The sequence below is a fragment of the Megalops cyprinoides genome, chromosome 7 (assembly GCF_013368585.1).
Source record: "Megalops cyprinoides isolate fMegCyp1 chromosome 7, fMegCyp1.pri, whole genome shotgun sequence".
In the NCBI taxonomy this organism is placed as follows: Eukaryota; Metazoa; Chordata; class Actinopteri; order Elopiformes; family Megalopidae; genus Megalops; species Megalops cyprinoides.
In genome coordinates, this window is record NC_050589.1 from 12,468,267 (window position 1) to 12,482,423 (window position 14,157).

The window sequence follows — 14,157 nt, forward strand, 5'->3', positions numbered from 1 at the left end:
TCGAGATCGACCGGCACAGTCATTGTTCAGTCAGACAATGACACTGACGAGTTATTATTCGGTCAGCTGGCGTAGTAACCTATAGCGTTGGTATGATGATAATGAAATATTATCCCCTGGCGTGCCGTCTCAGGTTTCATAATGTGCTTCTGGAATAGACTACAGAGGGAAATCATCGTTAATGCCAGTCGTTCATTTCCAGCCGAGGGAAGAGCAATGCGATGAAAACAGTCCGCATTGCGTGGTGACAGATGTCAAAATATCCAGGCGTTTGTCAAGTTGCTTAGAGACTCGGACTGACGTTTTAAGTCTTCAAGACTTGCGAAAACGTGTGTTTCTCTCCTCCTCGGCCATTTCCATCCCGCCCTCTCTCTCTTTCCCCTCAATCGCTCACATTCGCTTGCTCTGCTCATACGTTTCTGTGACTGTCCCCCGCGCTAGGAAAGGCAGCGGCTGGGCGGTGGCGGCGAGAGGTTGCTTTGCTCGCCTGTAACCTCAGTGGTCCACAGCTGAACGAGGGAAAGACAGTCTTATCTGGCAAGGTGATTATTTCCGCATTTCCGCATATTTCTTCAAGTGGTCAGTTGTTTCTGTTTGCTCTTTTCTCTGCTATCCCGAGGCATTACACCTGCTTGATACCTACCTGCAGAACATATATTGTAGCCTACAGCATGTTACCGAGTCTTTGCAGATTGCATGGTGCATATTAAATATCCGGGCATTCCTATTTCAGTCGTAATTATGATACGAAATATAAGGAACTATTTCTCTTACCTCGTGTTATTTTCTATATTGTTGTAGTTTTATGCTCAACGGTCATATCATAGCCACTACGGTGTCACAGTAGTGTTGCCACGGTATGTGAAAAATGCTCTTGTTGAATTACTGTTAATGACAATAACAAAGCTCATATGCAGTTCCACGTTTTTTTAATTTATGCAATATGTCAGGATATGTAATTAATTCGTGCCATGCAGGAATATAGTTATTAGAAATCCTGGAGTGACAGTCCGACTGCGAAGGGCGCGGGACACTCTTGGGAGAACTGAGATTGTGCTCTTGCACGGGGGACTCCATCTCCCGATCTCACCTTTTATGGAGATTGTGTGCTTTATATCTGAGCAGGGAGATGCGGTGCTAACGCTAGCTTTTCATTTGGGTCGTTCGCCGCTCTGCATGAGGAGCAGCAGACACAAGGTGTAAGGTAAATCCAGCTTTAAACAGCTGAGGGATACCGCTAAAGGCGGTCTGTAGTCTCTGGCGGTGTCCGTTACGCAACGCACGGTGATGTGCAGTGGTTTTGTTCATCTTCGTTTTCGCTGACGATCAATGACAGGCAAACTGAGGTGAAGCAGCGAAAACGTAAAGCCGAGAAGCTCGAAGGCAAGGTGCTGGGGAAAGGGATCGAGGCTGGAGGTAGGGGCAGAGATGAGGAGTGGGTGTGGCGGGTGAGAGCAGATACCATACAGCACGTTCATAGCCGCGTTACCGCGCCGGTGCAGCTCTGTTGAGGGGTAACGTTATACGGTAGGGCTTAGGCTTTTTGGGGATCCCCTAAAGAAGGTCTTGGTTGCGGCAGCATGCGTTTTGGCTGTTTTATGTCAAAGGGGTACATGCTGTAACTCATTCATTTGTTAAAATGAATGAGAAGGTACTGCACAAACGAAATGTCAAAATTAAATCAGATAATCTAAAAACATTCCATTCAAGCTGATTATCAGATACACCATCATCATCGTCAATATTATTATCAGTAGTAACAGTTATAGAAATAAAATCAACATATTTCAAAATACACCAAAAGCACATGTCGATTGAATACATAGCTGTAGTCTTACGTGCAGTCATGAATTATCATTCTAACTGCATTCCATTCAGTGTCTAAAAATGTTCACATACAAAGGTGCTTATTGTAGACCGCTTGTTGGTAAACTGGTGGTAGCTGGCTTGCTGTTAGCTCTTCAAAGGGCTATTGTCAGTGGTAAAAGCAACAAGGAGCTGAGAGCTGAGCCAGAACGCTCTCACAATGGCAGCGAGACTGAAGCCCCAAGGCTAACTCACACTGGTCAGTAGAAGAGGCTGAGGAGCTGATTGAACTGTGTCGTGACAGTGAGTGTTTATTTGATCCATCTGCTGGGACCTAGCTACGGCTCCACTGCAAACAAGGGAAGGGAAACGTGTGGGGAAAAAAAAACTGGGAGCAACACCAGGTGATTGTGGACATCCCAGTGTTATGTTAAATCCTCTGAGCAACCTACAAAAGAGAACTGTAGACATGGTAGCCCTGGCAGCCATAACTGTAGCCAGATCCTGGTAGAGTAGCATGTTAAACTTTCTGATTTTGAATATGTGTAGCATGTGTTAACCCTGGCTCCAGCCATTCTATAGAAGCTGAGTTTTTCAGTGTGACAGCTGCACTTTAAGATGAAATCAGAATGCATTATTGTTGGCTTTATCTGACACGACCAACAGGGGCCATTCTGATGATGCTCGCCACTACCCAATGAACAGCCTCTCTCGGAATTAGGCAGGTAGTTAATGACCCAACTGGCACTTGTTCGTCATCGTTCTGCAGACAACCGGGATGCATGCATACTATTGACTACATAAGGACGTTGGGGGGCTATTTGCATGAGAGGGCAGGAGCCACTCTCCCCATGCTCAGAGATACTTCCACACCTCAATGTTACACCCAGCAGGATTCTGTGAGCCTTTCAATGCCAAACAAACTGCATGAGTTGTGAGCGTAAATTGTTCTGCATAAAAATGATAAATTTTGCCTGTTGTTTAGTATATGTTAATTTTTTCGGCAGTTGAGCTGTTTTTGGCTTAACGGATAAAGGCTGTAGTCTTGCAGTGAAACTGCTCTCCCGTGTGGCTATGCAAGATTGATTGGTTATTATAATGATCTCACTCAAACCTCTGTGGCTGGATGAAGCCTATTAGGTCTGCACGCTTTCATCTTTGACAAACAGACACTCATTCACATGGCATGCTCTCAGTACTGACAGACAGACAGAGAAACACATTCACTTTGCATCCAAGAAGAGCTAATAGAGAAACAGACAGACACTCGTTCCCTCTGCGTTCTGTCAATACAGACAGACAGACAGACACTCTTTCACTCTGCACGCTCTCAGTACTAAGAAGACAGACAGACAGACATTCACCCTGCATGCTATAAGGGTTAACAGAGAACCAGACAGACACTACCCTACATGCCATCTGTACTGACAGAGAAACACTCACTGGCATCCTTCTTTTAACACTGAGATGTTTTTACACTGACATACACTCTAGATCTGTGTTTAGCACCATGCTGTGTGCCCTGGCTCTGAGGAGGGAAATGCAGGTGCCATGCCCAGGTGAGTGCTCTGTCAGTGTGCGGTTTGCTTAGCAGACATAGCTCTTACCACAGCCCTGCACTGCTAACCCCTCCTCTGGGTACCTGCCTGGACTGGTCTCCAAAAGGACTTTTTTTGTCAGTTATTTGCTACATGCATCTATTATTAGTGCTGCCATGGTAACGTTCTTGTACAAAAGAGTTCTGTTTACTTTGGTAAGCATCAGTTTTTTTCCCCAATGAACAGTAATTCATGTTCTCTGCTGTCATTTTGTGGTCTTTTTTTTAACACGGCAAAGGACACCAACACAATGGACATCCTTACACAAGCCGAATTCTGCAGTGAATATGTGCTGATATGATGACCTGGATGCATACCTCGTGCCAGACTCGATAAAGGGCCATCCTGCTTGTAGCTTTGTTGTGGCACACCAACATGTTCTGTTTTTCATATGTGAAAACTGCTTTGGTTTACACCCCAGTTCAACCCACCATTAACTGTCTCTTCCTGAATCCTGTGTGTGGGGGTCAGCAACAGCCGGTATGGATAGTGTGGGGTAGAGTGCTGGCTGATATAGGACTGCTATACCCATTTAGATTGAAGTGTAGAGGCAGTGTTTGAAAAGGTTGGGCCAAATCATGGACACCTTTAAGGCTCACTTTTTGCACTGAAAAACGTTTTTAAAAACACAATTACAGTCTTAGAAGAGCTGAACTGACATTGTTGACAGTGTGGGAGTGTAACCTGAGAAGTGGGTTGGCAGATCCCGTCAATCATGCGCTCCATAGGTCTTGCCTCTCGGTGCATGTTTGAGGAGAATATCTGTGGCTCCTGGTACAGGACAGGAGAGGTGGTCTGGAATATATAGGGTGCATCATTACAGAGGGCCTGACCCTGAAATGAAGTTGCTGCAGTGTATTATAGAGTATCAGGGGTGTATAGAGTCTGAAGGGGTATTGGGGTGCAGACAAAAGCAGCACCCCTCCCTTTTGCTTTGCAGTACAGGAAACACAGGCGGCAGGGCTTCATGGGCAGCAGTGTAGCATAGGGGTAGGGAGCAGGGCTTATAACCAAAAGGTTGCTGGTTCAATTCCCCACTGGCTGTTGTACCTTTGGGCAAGGTACCCCGAATTACCCAATTATAACCCATCGAGCTGTGTAAATGGACAACAAATAGAAACTGTAATTTATCTAAATCTCTCTGGATAAGAGCTTCTGTTAAATGACAATAATGTAATGTAATGTATCATCTCTCAGTTATTCAGGGCATAAGGTGTGGGGGTGCTGTTACTCTGTGTTGAGGGCATGTCATGATATCATCCTCTTGTCTCGTGGCTTATCGGCAGGGGTGTTAGTTTAATGCAAGGTAGCTGCAATTTGGTAGTTCTCCTGGCAGTTTTCCACCAGGCTCCTGGAAAGTGTGAAAGTTGTGAATCACTTCCTGTATGTATGGAGGGACATTCGGAAGTGTTCACTGCGTGCACTGTGATCTCATTGAAGTGTTCATCTCCAGGCTATCTGCCCTCAGTGGGCCGAGTGAACGAAACGGGTGTAAAATGGTATGATGGGTTTACTCCCGGTGTCAGTGCTGGACACAGCAGTCCCCTTTCTGTCAGGGGAGTCAGTCTGGATCACAGAACAATGGAGCAGATCAGGTGATGAAAGCAAGCGGGGGACACTGATAGTGCACTCCCTAGGTGCATGACCTACTTTCAGGTGATGAATTCTGAGGTGTGGGAGCCACAGCATTATGCTATGTGTGTTTGTGAGTAGCGATTGTCTTTGTGTATTCGTTTACACTGCAGGCTTGCTGGTGTGGGATTTCCTTTTTTAACGCTCTCTTTCTCTCTCACTGTCGTTCACGTGCCTTCTTGTCCTTCGCGGGTTCAATGGTATTGCTCCCCTATCTCAGTAAATCCTGTGCTGAGGTGGAGGTAGTGGCAGATCTGTGCTGGCCAGCGGTTATGGCAATTCCTCTTTGTTAACCCTTCAAAGATGTGAGTCCCTTAAAATTAAAAACCAACATCAAAGTATATATATATATATATATATATATATTTTTTTTTATTATTTTCATGAAAACGGGGCTTCCGTTTATTACTTAGGTTTAAGAATATTATTAAATCAAATTTCCTGCCCTCTCAGGGGAGGGGGGGCATGCCTTGCCTCCTATACAATCTCATTAAATAAGATGGTTGTCAAGGGAACTGTGGTGGCGACATTAGGATCGACCAGCGGGGCTTGTGCGTTGGGAATGGGATAACTAGCAGGCAGTTCACAGGTGCACACCTGTAACATCCAGCTAATAGTTGTCGTAACATGGGGGAGTCTTTTTCTTAATGAACAAACATGTATCCTTTACTAGATCCTCACAGAATGAAGTGGGGGGGACAGAGGGTGAACGCGCGAGGGAGACAACCTGGGCAGGGTCACACTGTCACACACACTAGACGGGAAAGTTAATAGCTATATCTGATTGGCTGCTGGCGCCGATTCGGGGCTGACACATTTCCCTACTCTTGTGTTTGTGTTGGCTACAATTGCCGTCTGGCCACTCACGGTGCTCACTTATCCTGTGGGCATTCGTGCCAACCAGAGCAAAGGCAGGGGATTACCAGCGTATTTATACACACACCTGTCACATGCCTCCCACATGTCTCTTTCCTTCGCTCCAGAGACCCACATGCATCTGTCTCACAGGTGTTACAGATCTCACTGGCCACACACCTGATACACGCACTTGTCTGGCACCTAGTATGTAAATCTGCCGCACACACACCTGCTATGCACATACTTATGACACACCTGCCTGACAGCAGACCTGCCAGCTGCAGACACTCATTACTGTCTGCTTCTTATGACACGAGCGTACCGTCAGCGCGTGATTATGGTGTTTAATGCATTCTGAATAAAATGCCTAACAGTCTGATAAGAGGCTGTTTAATATTTAAAATGTGTTGCAGGCTGTGTTGAAGACTGTGTTTGTTGTGTGTGAATACCGAGAGTAAATGTGTTCTGCTATGGATAGTCTCACATTTCCAGTACCTGTACCTGCTGTGTAGAGTTAGGTCTAAAAGGTGTGGTGAGAGAACCGATAAAAGAACACCATCACTGAGCCCCGGGGAGGAAAAGGCTAAATTGGACATGACAGAGCCATACCAGAACCTGCTCGTTACCCAACCTGCCAAAATTCTCAGAGTGCTCCTTTGAATTCAAATGAAATACAGCTGTATGTGGTATGCAGACATTTACATGAAAATATCAGTTTCATAGGCTGGTTGTTACCACTGTGTGGACCCCTGGCAGAAAGGTGTGGTCATTGTGGACTGTGTCTTATAGCAGACATAGCTAGGTATAATGTATGAGCAGTGTTATGTGTTCCCTCCCTGGCTGGTCAGTTGCCATATTGGTTGGCAAGTTATTGCACTGATTTAAAGTTCTGATTTGAAGGGGCAGTGTTTAGCAGTGGGGTTTGGTCCTGTGCATTACTCAGAGATGCCAACCCTGCCTGCTCTCCCCTTTGATTGATGGATTTGACACAAACATCATTAGCTTAAAAGTTCCAATTACTTAAGCTGTGGCTACATGTGGACAGGCATACTAAACAGGCTGCCGCGAGAGAGGCCAATCCCAGAAAACAGCTCCTCTCTCACGCTGCCTGTATGCTCCTTTGTTTTTCTCTATCTCTCCCTCCCTCCCTCCCTCTCTCTGTCTCCTCTCTTGATTTTCACATCGAGGTGGGGAACTGACTATGAATTTTCCCCTAAACGTGTAAATGCAAGCCTTTCACACTTTCATTCATTCCACCAAAACAGAGATGGGTGTGTCTTTCTTTGTCTCTCTCTCTCTCTCTCTCCTTTGCTCTCTCAGTTCTGAGTGTCTCTCTCTCCTTTGCTCTCTCAGCTCTGGCTGTCTCTCTCCCTTTGTCATGTTCCCCCCCTTTCTCTTGTTATCCCCCGACACCATTTCTGCCTCTTTCCCTCTCACTCCGTCTCCCTTTGCTTGCTTAGTTCTGACTTACTTAGCTCTGTCTCTGTCTTCCTCTAGCTTGCTCAGTCTGTTTCTCCCTCTCCCTTTTTACCTTGACTCTCTGAGCTCTGGGACTGAGTCATGCAGGATATGTGTGTCAAGTGCTGCTGGCCGGATCCCACTAGCAGCCTCTGGCTGAGAAAGGACTGGTCATGCAGTATTGCAGAGCCTGAGTCAGTTTTCACCAAGTCTACCAAGTCCACCCCCTCATCAAAGTACCTAGATACCTGAGTCTTCCTCACGCCACCCTCTTCATAAAGCATCCAGATACCAGAGTCTGACTCCACCCTCTTGGTAAAGCCCCCAGGTACTCAAGTCTTTCTGACTCCATCCTCTAATTAAAGCACCTTGATACCAAAGTCTTTCTGACTCCACCCTCCCCATACCTGAGTCTTTTGACTCCCTTCTCTATGAAGTTGCACTGGAAAGGGATTTCTGTTAAGCAGATGATGTGATAAAAGAAATATTGGTAATAACAAAGGACACAGTGCGGAAATCCTGCTGCAGAAAGCCGCTCCTCATCCTCTCACTGCTGTTTATCCAGCCATGGATCCATCAACAATTCTCTCATAAACTTCCCTCATAGCAAAGAGCGAAGTGTTCCAGCTGATGGGTCTCGTTTACGCGTAATCAGAGTTACGGAGACGCTGGTGTAGAGATGGATGGATGGATGATCTCCCTTTGTGATGTCCTTGCCTAACTCCGCATGGCGATTCCACCGTCAGCGCAGTGTCAGAGACGAAAGGAAGGCTCGGTAATTAATCACCAGAGATAAGCCGCCAAGCGCGAGCGACGCGACCACTGATCCAGAATCTAGCAGCGCTGCGGCTCCCTCTCCCTGCTGTTGTGATAAATATGAGAATATGAACGCAGTAGGAATGCTGTGCACGGCAAGGATGTCTTTAATGTCTTTTAGCTTCAGCCGAAGCTGAAGTTGCTGTCTCCTACTTGTTAGGTAATTATGTGAAAGGCGCCCCCCCATGTGAGTGTAATATAATCGCAGAAAACATTCAGGCTTTTGCTGTTAGCATTGTGGTGAATCATCTTAGAAACTAACCTAACCTCTAAATGGTTTTTTTTTTTGCCCCTTAAGGCAACATTGTTTTTGGAATCACCAGTTGTACATTAGGCCCCTCCCAGTGCGATAACCTCTGGGCGAATGGTGTCATCTCGCACATTCACACACAGCCAATGGCTACTTTTCACACAGTGCACAACAGTGAAGCGGGCGTTCATTGGAGGATAGGCACTACTCTGCTGATGTCATATGAACACCTCAAGGCGTCTGATGAATTGCAGGGCACCTGAGAGTAGTGAGACGAGGAAATTCTGTCAACCTACCCACCCTTTTCCCTGACGGAAAGAAGCTGATGTGTTTTGCTGTTGTGGGATCCTGGCCATTGCTGGCAGATGACGCGGCCGGTGTCAGACCTGGGCTGTAGCTCTCTGCCTTTCCCACTGAGCCACTCACCCCATTTTATTGATTTAACCCAATGTAACTGTTTATTGATCATCTGATTGAGTTCCTGAGGCAGTGTACTGGCGTCGCTCCAGTGCATGAGGACCACATGAGGAGTTTCAAAGCGGCATTCACTGCCCCTCTAAGTTCATCATGTAGAAGACTGACAGGTGCACAGACAGACAGACTATGACGTTTACCGTGTCTACATGATTGCTTCACAACGATCAGCATGACTATGTATGTCATGGTTTACATGTCGTGACATAACCTGGGGCTTTCTACTGCTTAACCGGGGACCTTCAGGTGTGGACCATGCTCACGGCAGCTGTCCCTGACTCTCCTGGTGAGGCTATGGCACTTTAAGTGCACTGCCACACAGTAATTAATTAGTCAGCGCTGAGGCGCCCCCAGAGTGCCATTCACCTCCTCACTCAGAGCCCATATGGCCAGGCGCAATGCCACCCCCGCCTGCAGCCCCAGGGCTAATGGGTGCTGGGAATCTGTCCTGCACTGCAACGGGTTGCTTGTTTCTTGGTGGTTAAAGGCCCTACTTTAAACTTAAACTACAATTTGGAACAGGAATTGCAGGATGTCCATCATCCTCCCCTCCTCTCCTGTCTGCAGCTCCTGAATTGGAGGGCAAGTCTGCTGTGTATAACTCTGTCTGTGAGCACACTGACCCAGTGCTCACCTCTCACTGGAGTGCTGTGGCGTTTGTCGTATTGGAAAACACCATGTTGCTACATCAAATCGGTTGTCTCCTTAGGGCACGCGCTTGCCCACGGTAAATTATCATTTACTGTCATTCACGCGTTGCAAAGGTCTATGGCTGGAGCAGGGCTAATCTGATTCAGGTTAAGTGCTTTGGATGAGGTTAAAACAACAGTGTTTAAACTGGGATTAAGCCGGTAACCACAGCAACTTCCTCTGAAGCCCCTTGCAGTGGTACCCTGGAGAAGCAGAGGAGAGTGTGTTTCTGTTTTGAGGGTCTGTGCTGCTCTGGCTGGGTTGCCCACAGGGGTAGCAGTTGGTGCCCGGAGTCTCCCCTCCCCCCCACAGCTCCCAGTCTGGCCTGTGGAACTCACACACTCCGCTCGTTCCTCTCGCCTCAGGACGATCTGTCTCCTCTCATCTGTTCTTTCTGGAAGCACGGGCAGAAGGAAATATGTCCACCCTAAAATTCATCTCAGTGCCCTGAGCGAGAGACGCAGGCCGGTGCTGCGCAGTGTCCTGCAGGCAGGCGATGAGCTCATGAAATTTGCAAATCTGACTTTTTTCCAGGCATTGTTTCTCAGCCGGTCCAAGCCTGCGCAATTCTCATTCGCAGCACACGCATCCGCGAGCGGTTAAACTGCCACGTGGCAGAGAGCAAGAGAACTCGAGCTCAGAGGCTAATAGCGCTGAAACCCTGGGACACGATCCGGGGACAGCGGCACCCGTGTCCCCTCTCCGCAGATAAATCCCCTAAATCTCCCCCGCCCCACTTTGCATTGAGAAAGCCACGCAGCCCATTTGCGTGGCTGACAGCTGATTCCTCAGCGGGGTGTCTACCACAAATATAGACTCAGCTAATAAAGGTCAGCCTGTCTGTTGTGATTAGTCGCTGCGTTCACTCTAAATACATCATGTGTTTGATATTTGTGCATCTTAAAAAATGACATGTCCATTTGCATCCAGATGGCCTCTTGCGTGTAAAATTTGAGCAAACAAACGGAAACAATACTATGAATTGAACTTGCGGTGACATGTGACATTTGATGTGAAAATCGCTTGTGCAAAATTTCAGGTAATCAGATGTTTACTCAAATAAATGTTTTTGTCTGCCATGATTTTGTTAAAACAGGACATGCATAGTGAAAACCCAAACTGTAGATTTGCAACCCCTATGTAAGAAATGTGTCTGCTTATGTATTGGTTACATACTAGTTACATGACTAGTTACCTATCATACTGTAACTTCAGTCTCTATCAAACAAGCTGAATTGCAGCCCCATTTAACACTGACTATCCTAACAAAGTAGCTACATATTAACAGAAAAAATATGTTCCTCATTATTTTGCGCATTATTTGAATTTGCCTCTATAAGAATACACAAATGCATTGTATGTATTTATGTATTATGTATTTATTCTTTATAGCTTGTTTGCATGTACAGTGGAGCAGTGGAACTTTGATAGTAATACGTACTGAAGAGCAGACTGTTGCTGTTTACTTTAGTTCATTTTGCAGAATAGCCCCAGAGGGGCGGCCTCCTCCAAGCAGGCCTGAAGTTTAGTAAATTCCATTTTAAATCACCGAAGGGAAATTAATCTCCAGAGCAGTCTCCCTGCAGAGTAACTCAGCTGAACCAGACAACCAGAGGCCCGTATCCAATCATAAAGCGTTGTACCCTCAACCCCCGCGAGGCTTCCGTCATTAATGAGGGAACGGGAATTTTTTTTTTTTTTTTTTTTGCTGATGCAGAGGATGACTTTTCCGTACGCTGTTTTAAACACGGGACCAGTCACAGCATTGAAGTGAATGAGCTGCCTTTCTCTGTCATCCTCTCATCTCTAAACCTGCTGCAGCATTTCTTTCATTGTCCACCTCTCGGTTTGCCAGTAGCCCAAAACCTGTGGCCTACAGCGTTTCAGCCAGAATGGTCGCTGGTCCTGAAAACGTCTCAGTGCTGAGCGGTGACGCTGCATGCTGCTGTGGGTTTATAAACAGCACGGCTCACTCCTGATGCACTGGGGCGAGCGACAGAGTGGTCCAGTGCAGTCAGAGGTCACAGCGTGTTACAGCTGCCGTTGTAGCATGAGCACAGAATCTCAGAAAGCACTGCTGTGAGTGTCCACTGCTTTGAGCTTTCGGCTTGCGTGCCTATGAAGGAAACCATACAGTTCTCCAGAAATGCAGCCTCACCGGATATACATTGGAAGGGCTGGGCTCCCCTCTATTGCTCATCCCTCCCATATTTCAAATGGCACCAAAGAACTGTCTATCAGATTAGGAAAGACAGTTACAATAAGCCTTGCAATCTTAAAGTCAGATTAATTTTATTGTGGTGTCTCCATTGACCTGTCATTAAAATAGTGACCATCATGAGTCTTAGACCTTAAAATTGATATCCTGCCTTCATGTTACCCTAAAACAAATGTCGGATGCAATTGTGAAATGCATGTGCATGTGTGTGTTCATTTCTTCTGGCAGCTTCTGAGCTCTCACAAAAACCGCATGAATATGTCTCATCATCTTTGCATTACTGATGCAAAGAGTTCTCAAACAGAGCCATAAATTCTGGTATGGAAGAGGTTTTAACACCTTGCTTTTGGCATGGTGCAGTATATCAGGATTTAAGAACATTGAAATGGTGTACTGGCTGGGGATTTAAGAACATTCTGATGGTGTTCTGGCACAGAATTTAAGAACAACCTAATGGTGTACTGTCTCTGTATTTAAGAACATTCTGATGATGTACTGTCTCAGGATGTAAGGCCATTGTAATGACAGAAGGTTTTTGTATTGTGCAAGCCTCAGGACTGCAAGCAGTTTCCACAATGGCGGAGGCAGGCTCAAAGTCGGAGGTGAACAATACGGTGCAGGAGTCCTCCCAGCAGAGAGGGGGCGCCACTGGGACACAGACAGCAGACAGCAAGAAGGCCAATCAGGTAAGGGGAGGGGCATCTCTGTGACCCATATTATTTTATGTGGAAGTATCATATTACATTAATTTTGATTATGCTGATGCTTTGTACCATAGTTGTAACTGCTTTGCAATTTACTGTGTTGTGAATTGCTTTGCAGTGCACCATATGAAGGTGTGTTCTTTTATAGTGTATTGAGATTAATTACTTGGTTCTTTCTGGTATTGTAGCTTATCTTAGCTTATTGTAGCTTATTGTATTATAGACGCAGACGTCCGATTCCTGAGAAAATGGACACTTCCATTTTCCTTTTAATGGGAACCTTCATTGAAAAAGTCCTGGCAACCTTTACTGGTCTGCCAAACAGGGAGAGGTATTTTTCTGAATCACATCACATATGAATTTGGTGAAATCGCTGAAGACCATTCTGTCAGGTCTGTGCTAATTTGGCGTTTTGAATACCCATTTTGCTTCTGTCAGTCTCCCAGCAGGCACTAATCAGACCTGATCTCCTGTTCCAGTAACTCAGTATAATGAAGAATGCCTGTGTGTCTCTAGATTAGTCATCTCTGCTAAATGACAGATGCTTTTACCCTACTCTTACTCAAGGAGGATCAGAGGGACGTGGACTCTGCTTCGGACAGGACGACCCCTGGCAAGACCCCCAAATCTCCTCAAAAGACATCGAAACGGCTGAAGACCATCCCGGTCAGGGTGACCTTGCTGGACGCCTCCGATTACGAGTCTGCGATTGAGGTGCGTGTGGAGGACTCTGCTAAAGGGCGTGAACGCTCCGAGGGTGTTTGTACGGGGTAGCTAAGGAAACATGCTCAGAAAAATCTTTCAGTCAGAAATGTTTTGCTCTAGCAGAAAGGAAGACGTGATTGGGTCTTATGTGCTTTGGCACTAATTTGGCCAGTTGGTGCTGTGAGACCAGGCTTGCCAAGATACTGACCAAAATGGAGTGCTGGTTAGCAGATAATTTTGTGGCTTTGCTGCACAGATTAATGTGATTCTTAGCGCCTTGCTATATATCCCAACCCTCTCAATGTTATTTTTTTGCCACACATCATTGGTTTCAGTGTCAAATGGACTCTCTTTGTTATGTTTTCTGTTTGTATTTTCCCCACCTTTTTCCCTCATACATGTGTGATTGGCAGTCATATACTTGGCACATCTCACCGCACATCCTCTGTACTCATGGAGGATCACAGGAAGTACCAAATGCAATCCACTCGTGCAGCCAGTGGCTTTTTTCCAAACAACAAGTCCCATAGTACAGGAGGCAAACAGTGAACAGTGAAACAGTGATAGGTGCATCTCCCTAATATCATCTGAGCAACTTTCAGACACCCAAACAACTTTCAGCTTGCCTAACCCAATGGAATGTAGCTAATTTGTTCCGCCACTGAGGGATCCCTTGTCAGCAGATGATTTGGTCAGAACTGGACCCAAGCTGCTCGTGCTCAGAACAAACTTAGCTGGCTGACCACTCGGGAGCCTGAACAGGCTCATTTAATATCACTTCTAACATCACTTATTTGGCCTCTCAGAGAAGCCAATTAAAGAGTTTTGCCCCTCATGTGTATAGCTTTAAAATAGTTGATTTAGCCAAAAATATATTAATTAGGTAGTAACGGTACTGGGACCAGTCGGGTTTGCGTCATGAGAATGCGCTGCTGCTTAGATTTTCAC

At 46.1% G+C, this 14,157-nt stretch overlaps 1 protein-coding gene across 6 annotated transcripts in view; it reads left to right on the plus strand.

Annotated features, from left to right (window-relative positions):
• Nucleotides 1-202: 202 nt before the first annotated feature.
• The window catches only part of si:dkey-178k16.1 (band 4.1-like protein 1), a 36,114-nt gene continuing 22,159 nt past the window's right edge, over nt 203-14,157 (plus strand). For 3 of the 6 annotated variants that reach the window (XM_036532863.1, XM_036532862.1, XM_036532858.1), the window contains exons 1-3: nt 203-542; nt 12,350-12,486; nt 13,072-13,218. In XM_036532863.1, the coding sequence (XP_036388756.1) occupies nt 12,376-12,486; nt 13,072-13,218 (258 nt within the window). In that variant the 5' untranslated portion in view covers nt 203-542; nt 12,350-12,375. Of the gene's footprint in view, nt 543-1,164; nt 1,205-1,382; nt 1,417-12,349; nt 12,487-13,071; nt 13,219-14,157 lie in introns of those variants that run through there. The other 3 variants (XM_036532861.1, XM_036532859.1, XM_036532860.1) reach the window with 3 other exon arrangements.